At 40.4% G+C, this 13862-nt stretch overlaps 1 protein-coding gene across 4 annotated transcripts in view; it reads left to right on the plus strand.

The window, feature by feature from the left end:
* Nucleotides 1-13862, plus strand: part of LOC141105859 (alpha-2-macroglobulin-like protein 1) — a 236430-nt gene that overhangs the window by 49395 nt on the left and 173173 nt on the right. The window contains exon 1 of one of the 4 annotated variants that reach the window (XR_012235667.1): nucleotides 2500-4880. The exons of 2 other annotated variants lie outside the window; for them this stretch is intronic. Coding sequence is in view for 1 of the 2 variants with exons in the window: in XM_073596003.1 (XP_073452104.1) it covers nucleotides 3870-4880 (1011 nt within the window). In the remaining variant the exon portion in view is untranslated. Of the gene's footprint in view, nucleotides 1-2499; nucleotides 4881-13862 lie in introns of those variants that run through there. One more of the 4 variants, XM_073596003.1, reaches the window with a different exon arrangement.

Below are 13862 nucleotides of genomic sequence, written 5' to 3' on the forward strand. Positions count from 1 at the left end.
GGCTTACCGTGTTGTGGCAACACCAACACCTAAGGCCCAAATTTCTGCAGAGTATATAGGGCAGGCCCCTACTTTCAAACATCCAACTTACAAACACAGAAACTTGGAAGTAAACTTGGAAAATAACAGGAGCCCTAGAGCAGGGGTCTCAAACTGGCGGCCCTCCAGCTGTTGCGGAACTACAAGTCCCATCATTCCTGTGCCTGTGGGAGTCATGCTTGTAACTGGCAGCCTTGCAATGCCTCATGGGACTTGTAGTTTCCCAACAGCTGGAGGGCCACCAGTTTGAGACCCCTGCCCTAGAGGGGTTTTTTTTTGTTTTTTTTTCCTCTCCTCTCTCACTGACTCTGGAGATCAAGAAATAGAAGCAGTCAAAAATCAGAAAATCCATGGGGGTCGTGAGTTAACGCCCAATGGGGAAATATAAATTGTATTAGAATGCACAGATTGGATATATGGCTATTTGGCTTTATGAATATTGTCAATAACGTCAGCTTTTGATGTATGTTATGAAGCTTGTTGTAAACATTGAATAATCCTGAATAATATTGAAGAACTTTAATAATGATTTACAAGGTAATGCTGGGAGAAAAAGCAAAACAAAGTAACATAGAAAAAGACTGTATAGTATACCATGGAATATATTGATGAATTTAAAAGGGACTACTTTCCGTGCTTTTTAGTAAAATATAATAAACCCAACAGAACCAAATAAATCTAAATCTAAATCCAGAGGGAAGAATTGAACTGAATTGTGTGAGGTATTTTACCCCCCTTGTCTTTTTTTTTTTGTAGTTTTGTTTGTCCACGGTATTACTAGGATTATAAGTTATCTTACAGTTCTTTGAGCACAAGTATGGCACCCAAGAAAACTAATAAAACACCGCAACCTTTAAGGAGTAAAAAAGACAAAAAGGAAAAAGTTAATAAAAGCACTACAGGTGCTCAAACAACGCAAATAACAGACATCAAAGAGTTTTTTCAGCAATTACACTGGGTAATTATTGATATGCACTTGGTAACATAGTATATTTTAGGGGTAATTATAGGTAAATTATAAACATAAACACTTTTTTTTTTTTTTTAAAACATGCATGTGTAAATAGGGTAATATATATGATATCTACACATATACACATATATCTATATCTATATCTCTATATATATCTATATATATATAGATATATATCTATATATATATATATAGATATATATCTATATATATATAAACACTTAGAATTTTCACATATATTTATATTAATAAATAATCACAACATATTATAATATACAGAATACAGGAGGTATTTCATGGGAGTTGAATATTAAGTGAAAATATGCACAATTTTTTTTTCTCTTCTCTCCCTTAATAGAAAGTTTGGATATTTAATGTTTTAATAATAATTATAATTTGGTATGGGGTAATTAGATGTAAAATTTATATATTATACACTTGGGATATGAGTAACCTGGTGGCGGGGGGGATGGGAAGGAGACGATAAATGCATGGGGTAATGTGATTTGAAATGTATTTTGTAGGTCACTGTCTAAAAGGGATATGCACTTTGTATTATGGTATATTTTAGAGTTAATTATAGGGAAATTATAAACCTACACTATGGGTAATGGTTTTTTTTTTTTTTTTTTTACCTCTGGCCCTACCATCCCTGGGTTATACATGTGCTTTAACGGAGACTGGGGAAAAAAATATAGAAATAATAAGAGGATTTATATAGTTTATAATAGGAATAGAATAAAGGAAAAGCAGTAAACTGTTCAAAAAAAAAAAAAGTAAGGAAGTAGAAATGGGGTAAACAGACGGGCGGCAGATCTGAAACAGCAGCTTTGGTTTTCCCTTTATTATGGAACTTACTTCAGTAAGATAGACTTTTTTAGAAGTCAAGATAGATATAGGATAGAGTGTATGGAGTGATAAGTTGAATATTATTGAGTGAACTGATTGGTGAAGACTGAGTGGTGAAAGAACGATAGAGATAGGATAGAGTGAGTGACTAGGTAGATTTTGTGAGACTGAGTGGAGGGGGTTGGGAAGAGTGGTGTGTAAGGAAACTTTTCTTTTTTTCTGTTCCCTTGTATTTTGCCCTCTGCATATTCTAAAATGGGGGAGGGTTAAATTTTGTTCTTTTAATGCAAGAGGCCTTAATTCTCCTACAAAAAGAAATCAAATCTTAAATTTATTCCATAAACAAAAGATAGATATATTTTATTTCAAGAAACACATTTTCATTCAGATCACATTCCGAAAATAAACAAGGAATTATGTTACTTGGATCCATGATACATTTTCATATTCCAAATCAAGAGGTGTATTCATTGCATTCCATAGGAACACACCTCATCAAATAGTACAAAGTTATAAGGGTAAGGATGGTAGATATTTGGTTATAAAGGTAATGATATATGGAAACATTTTTACAATTATTAATCTTTATTTACCAAATTATGGTCAAATTGAAAGTGGGAAGAAGGCTTAGTCGAATGCGACGGAGAAAGCAGAAGGAACAATAATATTGGGTGGTGATTTTAATTTTATAATGGATACAAAAATGGACACTACCAATACCCATACCCAAAGAAAGAATAACCAATTAAAGGGATTTAAAGATTTATTGGGTAAATATCAAATGGTAGATATTTGGAGGGCTCAACATCTAACGGAAAAAAAATATTCATATTATTCAAATATACATGATTCATATCATAGAATAGATGACTGTTTTATAAATCGAGCTGGTATGATGATGACTTGACTCCCTCAACAGATATAGGTGGATTCCTATGGCCAGATCATGCCCCGATATACTTGGAACTTAAGATAAGCGAACATAAAAAAACAAGGGGGATATGGAGGTTAAATGATAATTTAATTAAAGACAAAGATTGTGAAAGCGATATCAGAAAAGCGATAAAGGAATTTTTATTAATACACGAAAAAGATGAAACAACAATTTCCATGCAATGGAAAACATTAAAATGTGTGTTGCGGGGGTTGTTCATCAAGCACGGCTCAAGATTAAAAAAAAGATAAAGAGAAAAAAAACTTCAACTTATGATAGAAATTGAGAATTTGGAAAAAAAAACATAAACAGAGTGTTAACGCATGTGATAAAATCATTTAAAAAAATTAACGAATGGAATTACAAGCCGTGCTGGATGAGGAATCCCTTCGAGTAAGGGATAAAAACAGAACACATTGGTATCAATATGGAAATAAAACTGGTAAAATACTAGCTAAAACAATAAGAGAACAGCAGTCCATGACCTCCATAGTAAAAATCTTAAAAACAAATGGGGATCTAACTTACGACCTGTACAGGACGCCGTGGCTGGGTCCTGGAAGGACGCTATGTTTCCCCTCTGTTTGGACTGTGGTCCCTTTAAGGGAACAAAAAAGGGTTAACTCACTTGTCAGAGGAAATGGGTTTAAAACAAGACAGGAAGTTAGAGAGGGTGTGGAGGAGTGTAGAGGAGAATGTGGATGGTGGATGGTGTTTTGGTGTGCAGCAACAGTGAATAGCAGTATCCTGCCTGGAAGCCTCTTGCTAGGGGAATGTACCTGCAATAGAAACTAAGGACTGTTTAACTGCAATAGCAGTTCTGGACTTTGCAAGTCGGTGAGACTGAAACCTTTTTTTCTTTTGTTTTTGCTGCTGTAAAGCTATTTAAGTTCAATAAATCTCCTTTTGAGTGAAAAGCCTGTGTCCTGCGATCTAGCTGGTCCCCCAAACGTTACAAGTGGTGCTCGAATGCGGGCAGGACAGAGTAACAGGCATTTTTCTTTCTGTTTTTTTTTTTTTTTTTTTGTGTATTGGACTTAAAACTGACATTTAAAGGGACAGTACAGTGGATTTATGTCCTGGGTTAAAGCCCCACAAACCCTGAAAGCTGAAGCAATGGAGGAGCTAATTAAACAGCTGTCCTTGGCTAATATACAAGCGCAGACTCGCCATGAGGAAGCTAATCAGTGCTTAACAACCCAGCTGGAGGTACAGCAAGAAAACACTCGCCTGTTGGTGGCCCAGTTGGCAGCCCAGCAAGCGACCCAGCAAGAGGTTATGCAGGCTCAAGTGACTGCCTTAAAAGAAGTAGTACAGCAGCTTTCTCAGGGCCGTGAGCAAGCGGCTGTTGCCCCTGGCAACCAGGTGACCGTGAGGGCAAGCCATTTTTTGCAGAAATTGTCCCTGAGTGATGATGTAGAGGCATTTCTTGCTACATTTGAGAGGACGGCAGAGAGAGAAAGGTGGCCCCAGGACCAGTGGGCCGGCCTAATTGCTCCTTTCCTAACCGGAGATCCTCAAAAAGCCTACTTCGACCTGCCACCAGATCACGCTAAAGACTATCAAACATTAAAGGCAGAAATATTGGCTCGTTTGGGGGTAACTACAGCTGTTTGGGCCCAACGAGTGCACCAATGGAAATATCGTCCAGATCGTCCACCACGGTCTCAAATGCATGACCTAGTGCAACTGGTAAAAAAATGGCTGCAGCCCGAAATGTTGTCTGGCCTCCAAATCGTGGAGCGGGTCGTGCTGGACCGATACCTAAGGTCACTGCCAGAGTCACTCCCGATACCTTCTCAGCGATCTGTTCCTGTTCGGAGAGGAGGGGATGTACAATGTTGGCGATGTCATTCCTGGGGTCATACCCGGGCCCACTGCCCACTGCAAGAGGAGCCCATGGAATGCGGGGTTCTTCGGAGGGGGTCTTTTTATGCTCATAAAACATGTACAACACATATCGATCTTGAAGAAGAGAAATTCGAGTGTGAAGTCCAAGTGAACCACCTCCCTGCCCGGGCTTTGCTGGACTCCGGAAGCATGGTAACCCTGGTCCATCCTAGAGTAATTGGGAAGATCGGTCCGGTAAGAAAAACTTTACGGGTGGTGTGCATTCACGGGGACACTAGAGAGTACCCTCTCATCTCAGTGACCATCTCCACAGCATGTGGCGCTGGTACTCAAGAGGTGGGGGTGGTAAAGAACTTGGTACATGATGTTATCATAGGACGAGACTGTCCATTATTTGCAAAACTGTGGGGACAAGGAGAACTACCTGAACGGTCCAGAGACTGGGGAGAAACTAGTCCCTCTGTTCCTGCGGTTGAGAGAAATAACCCTGAAATGCCGAATGTTCTTGAAAATGCTAATGATTTGGTTAATGGTGATGAAAGTAGTGCTGATGTTATTAAGGGTGTAAAAATGTGTGGTTCACAGACCTACCTGAACACTGAAGAGGGGGGGGAACCTTCCCCACTTCAGGTAATGCTGGGGGAAGATGATGAGGAAGTGGCCGTTACCCCTACCCTGCCAGATTTGGGTGTTCCGCAGGGGGCATTTGGTACTGCCCAGATGCAGGACCCCACTTTGGCCCATGCACGAGAACAGGTGGTAATAATAAATGGGGTTCCCCAAGAGCCAGGTGCAAATGAGCGGTGGCCACACTTTGCAATATGTAATGAATTGCTTTATCGGGTTACCAAAGTGAGAGAAAATGTGGTAGAGCAATTATTGGTACCCCAACAGTATAGACGCAAGGTCCTGGACCTGGCCCATGATGATGTTTTAGGGGGACACCTGGGAGTTGAAAAGACGGAGGCACGGATCACCGACCGGTTTTACTGGCCAGGTCTGAAAGCAGAAGTAAGGAGATACTGTACCTCTTGTCCCACCTGTCAGTTGACCGCTCCGGTGACCCACTTCCGGAATCCTTTGGTCCCTCTGCCCATAATTGAGGTCCCATTTGAAAGGATAGCCATGGATATAGTGGGTCCCTTGGTGAAGTCGGCTCGAGGTCACTCCTACATACTGGTGATTCTCGACTATGCCACCCGATATCCTGAGGCGCTACCCCTGCGGAATACCTCCTCTAAGGCTATTGCCCGGGAATTATTCCAGTTGTTTACACGGACTGGTTTCCCCAAGGAAATACTAACGGACCAGGGCACCCCGTTTATGTCGAGGGTTATGGCCGACGTGTGCAAGCTCTTTCGGATTAAACAGCTGCGCACATCGGTCTACCATCCCCAAACGGATGGGTTAGTAGAACGCTTTAATAAGACCCTTAAATCTATGCTTAAGAGAGTTGTACAAAGGGATGGGAAAGACTGGGACTGTCTGTTACCGGCTCTCCTGTTTGCTATCCGTGAAGTGCCCCAGGCCTCCACTGGGTTTTCGCCCTTTGAGTTGGTATATGGGCGGAGACCTCGAGGACTACTGGATTTTGTTAAAGAGGAATGGGAAAGTGAACCTAGTCAGCAGAAGAGTGTTCTTGAATATGTTTCCCAAATGCAGGAGAGGATCCGAACTGTGTTGCCACTAGTCAAGGAACATTTACAAAAAGCCCAGGAGGCTCAACAACTAGTCTATAATAGGGCTGCTAAAATAAGGAATTTCCAAGTGGGGGATCGGGTAGCAGTGTTGATTCCCACTGTGGAAAGTAAATTCTTAGCCAGGTGGCAAGGCCCCTTTGAAGTTGTAGAAAAAGTGGGAGAGGTGAATTATAAAGTCCACCAACTGGGTAAGAGGAAACCCTATCAAATATATCATGTAAACTTGTTAAAGCCCTGGACAGAGAGGGAACCAGTGACCTCCCTGGCTAGTGCAAGATTGGAGCCTCGGGTTGGGGTGGAGAGTGTCCAAGTAGCAAATACCCTGTCTAAAACCCAAAGTCAGCAGGCAAAGGAGTTCTTGCAGAGAAATAAAGAAAAATTTTCAGACTTGCCAGGGCTCACGAGTACCATAGAGCATGATATCATCACGGAACCAGGAGTCAAAGTTTTTGTCCGGCCCTACCGCATCCCAGAGGCCCAAAGTAAGGCTGTTTCAGAGGAAGTGAAGAAGATGTTAGACCTGGAGATTATTGAAGAATCGCAGAGTGAGTGGTCGAGCCCGATTGTGTTGGTACCGAAGCCCAACGGGACTCTGCGGTTCTGCAATGATTTCCGGAAACTTAATGAAGTTTCACGGTTTGATGCCTACCCCATGCCCCGGGTAGATGAACTTATTGAGAGACTAGGTCCAGCCAGGTTTATCACTACGTTAGACCTTACCAAGGGATATTGGCAAATCCCGTTGACTAAGGCTGCTAGGGAGAAAACTGCTTTTTCTACCCCAGAGGGGAGTTTTCAGTACAAAAGGATGCCTTTTGGATTGCAAACTGCTCCAGCCACATTCCAGCGAGCAATGGATAGGATTTTACGACCTCACCGGAAGTATGCCTCGGTGTACTTGGACGACATAGTCATTTTTAGCAGAGACTGGGAATCACACTTGCCCAAAGTCCAGGCAGTGCTGGACTCTCTTTGGAAGGAGGGGTTTACAATAAACCCTGAAAAATGTGCTTTGGGAATGGAGGAGGTGAAATACCTGGGCTATATCGTCGGTAGAGGGGTGGTGAAACCTCAAGTCAGCAAGGTAGAGGCTATACAGAGTTGGCCCCGTCCCCTCACAAAAAAGCAGGTACGTGCATTCTTGGGCATGGTGGGATACTACAGGAGGTTTGTACCCAACTTTGCCACGTTGGCGGCTCCATTAACCGATCTGACTAAGGGTCGGAAATCGGTCATGGTGGAGTGGAATGCAGACGCTGAGAAGGCCTTTTTGGAGCTCAAGTCTGCACTGTGCCAACACCCTGTCCTGGTAGCACCCAATTTTTCAAAAGAGTTTGTTGTCCAAACTGATGCTTCCGATGTAGGATTGGGAGCGGTGTTGTCTCAGGTTGTTCATGGAGAGGAGCACCCGGTAGTCTTCCTCAGTAGGAAGTTAACACCAGCGGAGAAAAACTACGCTATAATTGAACAGGAGTGTCTGGCCATTAAGTGGGCTCTGGAGTCCCTCAGATATTACCTTTTGGGGAGGAAGTTTAGGCTGATTTCTGACCATGCCCCTTTAACATGGTTGAAACAGGGTAAAGGGAATAATGCCAGGGTTACTCGGTGGTTCCTGGCACTCCAGGAATTTAAATTTGTAGTGGAGCATAGGCCCGGGAGACTGCATCAAAATGCAGATGCCCTCTCCCGAGTCCATTGTTTGAGCTCCACTGTTGCCTCCACCTCCATGGCGTTGGGGCACAGGGGGGGGATATGTACAGGACGCCGTGGCTGGGTCCTGGAAGGACGCTATGTTTCCCCTCTGTTTGGACTGTGGTCCCTTTAAGGGAACAAAAAAAGGTTAACTCACTTGTCAGAGGAAATGGGTTTAAAACAAGACAGGAAGTTAGAGAGGGTGTGGAGGAGTGTAGAGGAGAATGTGGATGGTGGATGGTGTTTTGGTGTGCAGCAACAGTGAATAGCAGTGTCCTGCCTGGAAGCCTCTTGCTAGGGGAATGTACCTGCAACAGAAACTAAGGACTGTTTAACTGCAATAGCAGTTCTGGACTTTGCAAGTCGGTGAGACTGAAACCTTTTTTTCTTTTGTTTTTGCTGCTGTAAAGCTATTTAAGTTCAATAAATCTCCTTTTGAGTGAAAAGCCTGTGTCCTGCGATCTAGCTGGTCCCCCAAACGTTACAGACCCAATAGAAATATCTAAAACGTTCCATACATACTATTACAGATTGTATAACATTAATAAACAACAAGGGAACAGAGAAAAGGAAAACAATAGGGAAGAGATTAGAAAATATATAGAGGAAACAGCTTTACCCAGATTTTCTGAGGAAACAATTGAGGATCTAGAAAAAGAAATATCATCAGAAGAGATTCAGCAAGCCATTACTGAGCTGGTCCCGGGAAAAAGCCCGGGGCCCGACGGATTTACTTCTAGATTCTATAAAGCATTTCAGGACTTAATTATTCCTATCCTTAAAAAAACATATAACTCTATATCCAATACACAAATCTTCGTCCCACAAAGTACAGAAGCTCATATAGTATTGATAACAAAGCCAGAGAAAGACCATGCATTATGTAATAATTACAGACCAATTTCATTGACCAACATAGATATAAGACTATATTCAAAAATTATCGCTAATAGATGAGCACCTATCTTACCTAAGCATATAAAATTGGATCAAACTGGGTTCACAAAAGGAAGAGAGGCTAGGGATAATATAATAAAAACTTGCACATTGGTGGAATATGTTCAGAGAACCGCCATTCCAACATGTCTTCTGGCCGTTAATGCGGAAAAAGCATTTGACAGAGTGGGATGGCGGTTCTTGGAGGAAACACTAATCCAGATAGGAATGGGAACCAAAATGCTTAGTAGGATCCTTGCATTGTACTCCAACTCAAGAGCTAAGGTAAGAGTAAATGGAATATTATCAGAATATGTAAAAATATCAAATGGAACCCAACAGGGATGCCCCCTTTCCCCTTTATTATATATATTGGTAATTGAACATCTTATCACGGCAATAAGAAAAAAATAAAGATATTAATGGGATAAAGATCAAAGATGTAGAATATAAGACAGCCGTATATGCAGACGATTTGTTAATATATGTAACCAATCCTATCATAACAATTCCAAACTTAATAAAAGAATTTAAAAGATTTGGGGAATTGAGTAACTTTAAAGTTAATTATGATAAATCAGAGGTACTGAATATATCATTATTAAAAAAACATAAACACTTTTGCAAAAAGATTTTCTATTTTAAATGGAATCAAGAAGCAATTAAATATCTAGGAATATTTATTCCGAATGACCTGAATCAACTACAGGAGTTGAATTACAATGCAACGATCCGAAAAATAATTAAACTATTACAAAAATTTGATAAAATAACATTTTCATGGATGGGAAGAATTAACATAATAAAAATGGATATATTACCAAAGATATTATACATTTTTCAAACAGTTCCCCTAGTCCCGCCTAAGAAACTGATGATGGAACTGAGAAAAGCAGTGGTGAGCTTTATTTGGGCTCATAAAACCCCTCGAATAAAAAGAGAAATTTTAATTAGAAATAAAAAAAATGGAGGTTTAGCATTACCAGATTTTACAAAATACTTACAAGCAGCATTATTGATTGGCATCATAATAAGGAAACTAAACAATGGGTAAATTTAGAAGAGGAATTAATAGGACCACAACTTTGGTTCCTGCCTTGGATTAAACCCCATTTAAAACCAAAGAAGAAAGAATTAACAATTTTTGTAAATGCTACATTAAAAATATGGGATACTATAATAAAAAGGGGGAAACTTTCCACTATGACTGGTCCTATGACACCTTTGTTCTCCAACCCTGAATTTCCGCCAGCTTTAGAAACCACAAATTACTTAAAATGGAATATTTTGGAGAATGCAAGGGTGGAACAGATCCTAGTGGATGGTAAACTACCAAAATTGCAGGACCTGGGGCCTGAATATAAAAGCAAATGGTTACAATATTATCAATTAAAGACATTCATTGAGTTAAAAATACCTTTGATAAATAGACTAAAAACAAAATTTGAAAAAAAATGAGTAGAGGAACAAGAACCAACTAAAAAATTATCAAAGATATATAACTTATTACTCCCTTCTGATTCCCTCAGAGAATTAATAGGAATGAAGAAATGGGAAAAGGAAATAGAAAATCCTATATCAGAGGAGGAGTGGGAGAAAGTCTTTGAAATAATACATAAAACATCTATAGCAAATAAGTATCAAGAAAGAAATTATAAGATCGCAATGAGATGGTATTGGAGCCCAGTAGCTTTAAATATAGTTAACAAAGTTAATACAGAAACGTGTTAGAGATGTAAGGTAGAAAGAGGGATTATGGATCATGTATGGTACAGTTGTCAAGGAGTGAGGAGCTTCTGGGACAAAATATTTGAGATATATCAGAAAGTGTCAGGAGTAGAAAGGAGTCCAAATATAAGCACCTTGTTGTTTTCCCTTACATCAGATACAATAAGGGTATCCAAAATAGATATCCTTCACCACATGACAACTGCAGCTAGAACAATTATAGCGCGAAATTGGAAAAAAAAACAAATAAGCCAACTGTGTTGGAATGGATATGTGAAATGAATGAAATTGAATATATGGAAAAACAGATAAGAGAAGAAGGGTATGTAGGGGGTCAGGTGCCAGAAATATGGCAAAAATGGGAGGAATTTCGGTCCTCGAATAGATTGATGGAGTATTTATAATTGGAGGGAAATGGGAAGGAAATGGGATGAAAGGGAAGGAAGAAAAAAGGGGGAAAAAAAGATTTTTTTTTTTATTGAATGTTTAGATGTATGTATGAGTAATAGGAAATGAATGTTTTGAGGTATGTATGAGCAATAGGAACTTAGTTAGATGATTCTATAGAAACAGGAAGAAGTAGGTATCATTAAGATCATTTATTATTTAAAAGTAATTTTTTTTTGTATATATTTTTGAAGATGGTATGATGTGTATTACTTTTTTTAAAAATTTAATAAAAAGAAGATTGATAACAAACGACTCCTACTTGCAAACGGAAGGAGACAACAGGAAGTGAGATGAAATCTACCCTTAGGAAGGGAAATTCTCTCCTGTAAGAGTTAATATGGGAAAAACGTGTCTCCTCTCCACTGATGCTTTATCACCAATCCTTGTTTCACTAAAAAAAAACAAATTTTCTAAAAACATTTGTCATTGGGACAGAGAGTGAGGTGAAATCTTCTGAAGAGGCGCACAGACAGCAAAACAAATGTCACAGGGGTGATAACCCTTCCCTATGTTTTCCAAAAAGCTTAAAAATAGATTTTTTTGCTGGAGCTACACTTTAAAAATGTACCAGTTCAAAATTACAAACAGATTCTACTTAACAACAAACCTACAGTCCCTGTCTTGTTTGCACCGCCTGTATACTGCTGTTCAGCGTATATAGGGCCTGGGGGCCCCACGCCTTTCCCTTTTCTAATTTGGGTGCGGGGTTCTCCTTTAATATCCATACAAGACGCAAAGGGGCTGATAATGGGCTGGGGGGTACCCATGACATTTTTCTCAATGATTTTCATCCATATTGCCGGGACCCGACATTACATTAAAGCTGCAAGCAGTTTTAAATTACTTTTTTTCCTTTAGAAATGTAATTTTGTGCAAGGACAGTTCTAAACACGGGAAACACGTGCCACTTCACAGGCATACTATAGACACCCCCCAGGTACCATATTTAAAGGAATATTTCACTTTTTTTTCACTTTAAACATCATTAAAATCACTGCTCTTGCATTGATACATGTCCCCTGGGGCGGGACCTGGTCCCCAAACCCTTTATAGGACAATAACTTGCACATTAACCTTTAAAATGAGCACGTTTGATTTTGATTAGCACCCCCCTGTCCGTTTGCAGGTTCTGGTGCGAACTGAACCGGGGGGTGTTCGGCTCATCCCTACTGCAGACATTCCTCCATCTAACAGCACTGCTATCCAGGACTACAAGTGTGAATACAGAGAAGCGTCCATGCTCGGAGTGTTGAGTACATGCTTTTTTCTATTTTAATTTTGTGAGTGGCCAATTTGCATCTGATTTTAACATTAAAGCTTTTAACTTTACTGCACTTAGTGTGCATTCTTCTTCTTTCTTTGGTTTTAACCCATATTAATGCCCAACTCCCCACCCTCAAACTGCCCCGTCCCTCCACTTACCAAAGCCATGGGATCTGTGAATGGGAATACTTACAGGTCCCATCTTCCTAGTGTTAATTTTCATGTCAACTTTTGATTTAGTTTTAGTCATAGTCTTTGGACTACAATGGCATTTTAGTTTTAGTTGTATTTTAGTCATCTGAATTGTTTTAATTTTAGTCATATTTTAGTCTAAAATCTGGAGTACATTTTAGTCAACTAAAATCATTTTAATCAACTAAAATCGAATGGGTTTAGTTCAATTATAAAGCATTATTCAAGCATTTCTCTAGAATTTCCAAACTCATTATATACTCCTGGATTATAAAAAAATTACTGACACGTTATTTATGGTATTAAGGTTTGAAGAAACTACAGGAGGCCTGTAATTCACAGTGAGTGCTCTGGATGGTCTGAAGAGGCCTGTAATGCACACAGTACTCTGAACGGTCTGAGGAGGTCTGTAAAATGGGCTGAGGAGGCCTGTAATGTACACAGGGCTCTGGACAATCTAAGAGGCCCATTAGGCAATTGTGGGCTTAACCATTGTTTTTGTATAATTCTCCTTTATTGGGGTGTGGCAAGGGGTGTGTTCTATGCCTACATACTTTTGCTAATAGGTGTCCTTCGTTCCCATCCCAAAAAGTTGGGATGTATGTGTAATGGACACAAAATGGGCGTGGTTTACGCAAAATAGTGGGCGTATCTTAAATGGCTGTGGCTCAAAGGGGGTGTGGTTAGAGTCTGAGATGAATGAGGGATGGAGAGGGAAGGGGGGAGAGAGACAGAGGGACAGCAACCCCAGATCCTACACAACAATAGAAATATGTGTATTCTAGAAAGTTTAACAAGCAGCAGATAAAGATACTCCAAACACCTGGTGTTAGCACTTCAATCATCCCGGCACCATGGTTGTTATGGTGTCAGGATAATTGAAGTGCATTATTTCTATTATTACATTGTAATATAAAATGAAATCATTCAACTCACCATAATGCTTAATCAGTGGGATCCCTGAGCGTGTCACCTGCCACGTCGCCTGCTACCAGCCATCCGTCCTTGCATTAGGTGCCCCCAGCAGAGTCCGTCCTTGCATCAGGTGTCCCAGCAGAGTCCGTCCTTGCATCAGGTGTCCCAGCAGAGTCCGTCCTTGCATCAGGTGTCCCAGCAGAGTCCGTCCTTGCATCAGGTGTCCCAGCAGAGTCCGTCCTTGCATCAGGTGCCCCCAGCAGAGTCCATCCTTGCATCAGGTGCCCCCAGCAGAGTCCGTCCTTGCATCAGGTGCCCGCAGCAGAGTCCCTCCTTGCAT

The sequence above is a fragment of the Aquarana catesbeiana genome, linkage group LG08 (assembly GCF_042186555.1).
Source record: "Aquarana catesbeiana isolate 2022-GZ linkage group LG08, ASM4218655v1, whole genome shotgun sequence".
NCBI lineage: Eukaryota > Metazoa > Chordata > Amphibia > Anura > Ranidae > Aquarana > Aquarana catesbeiana.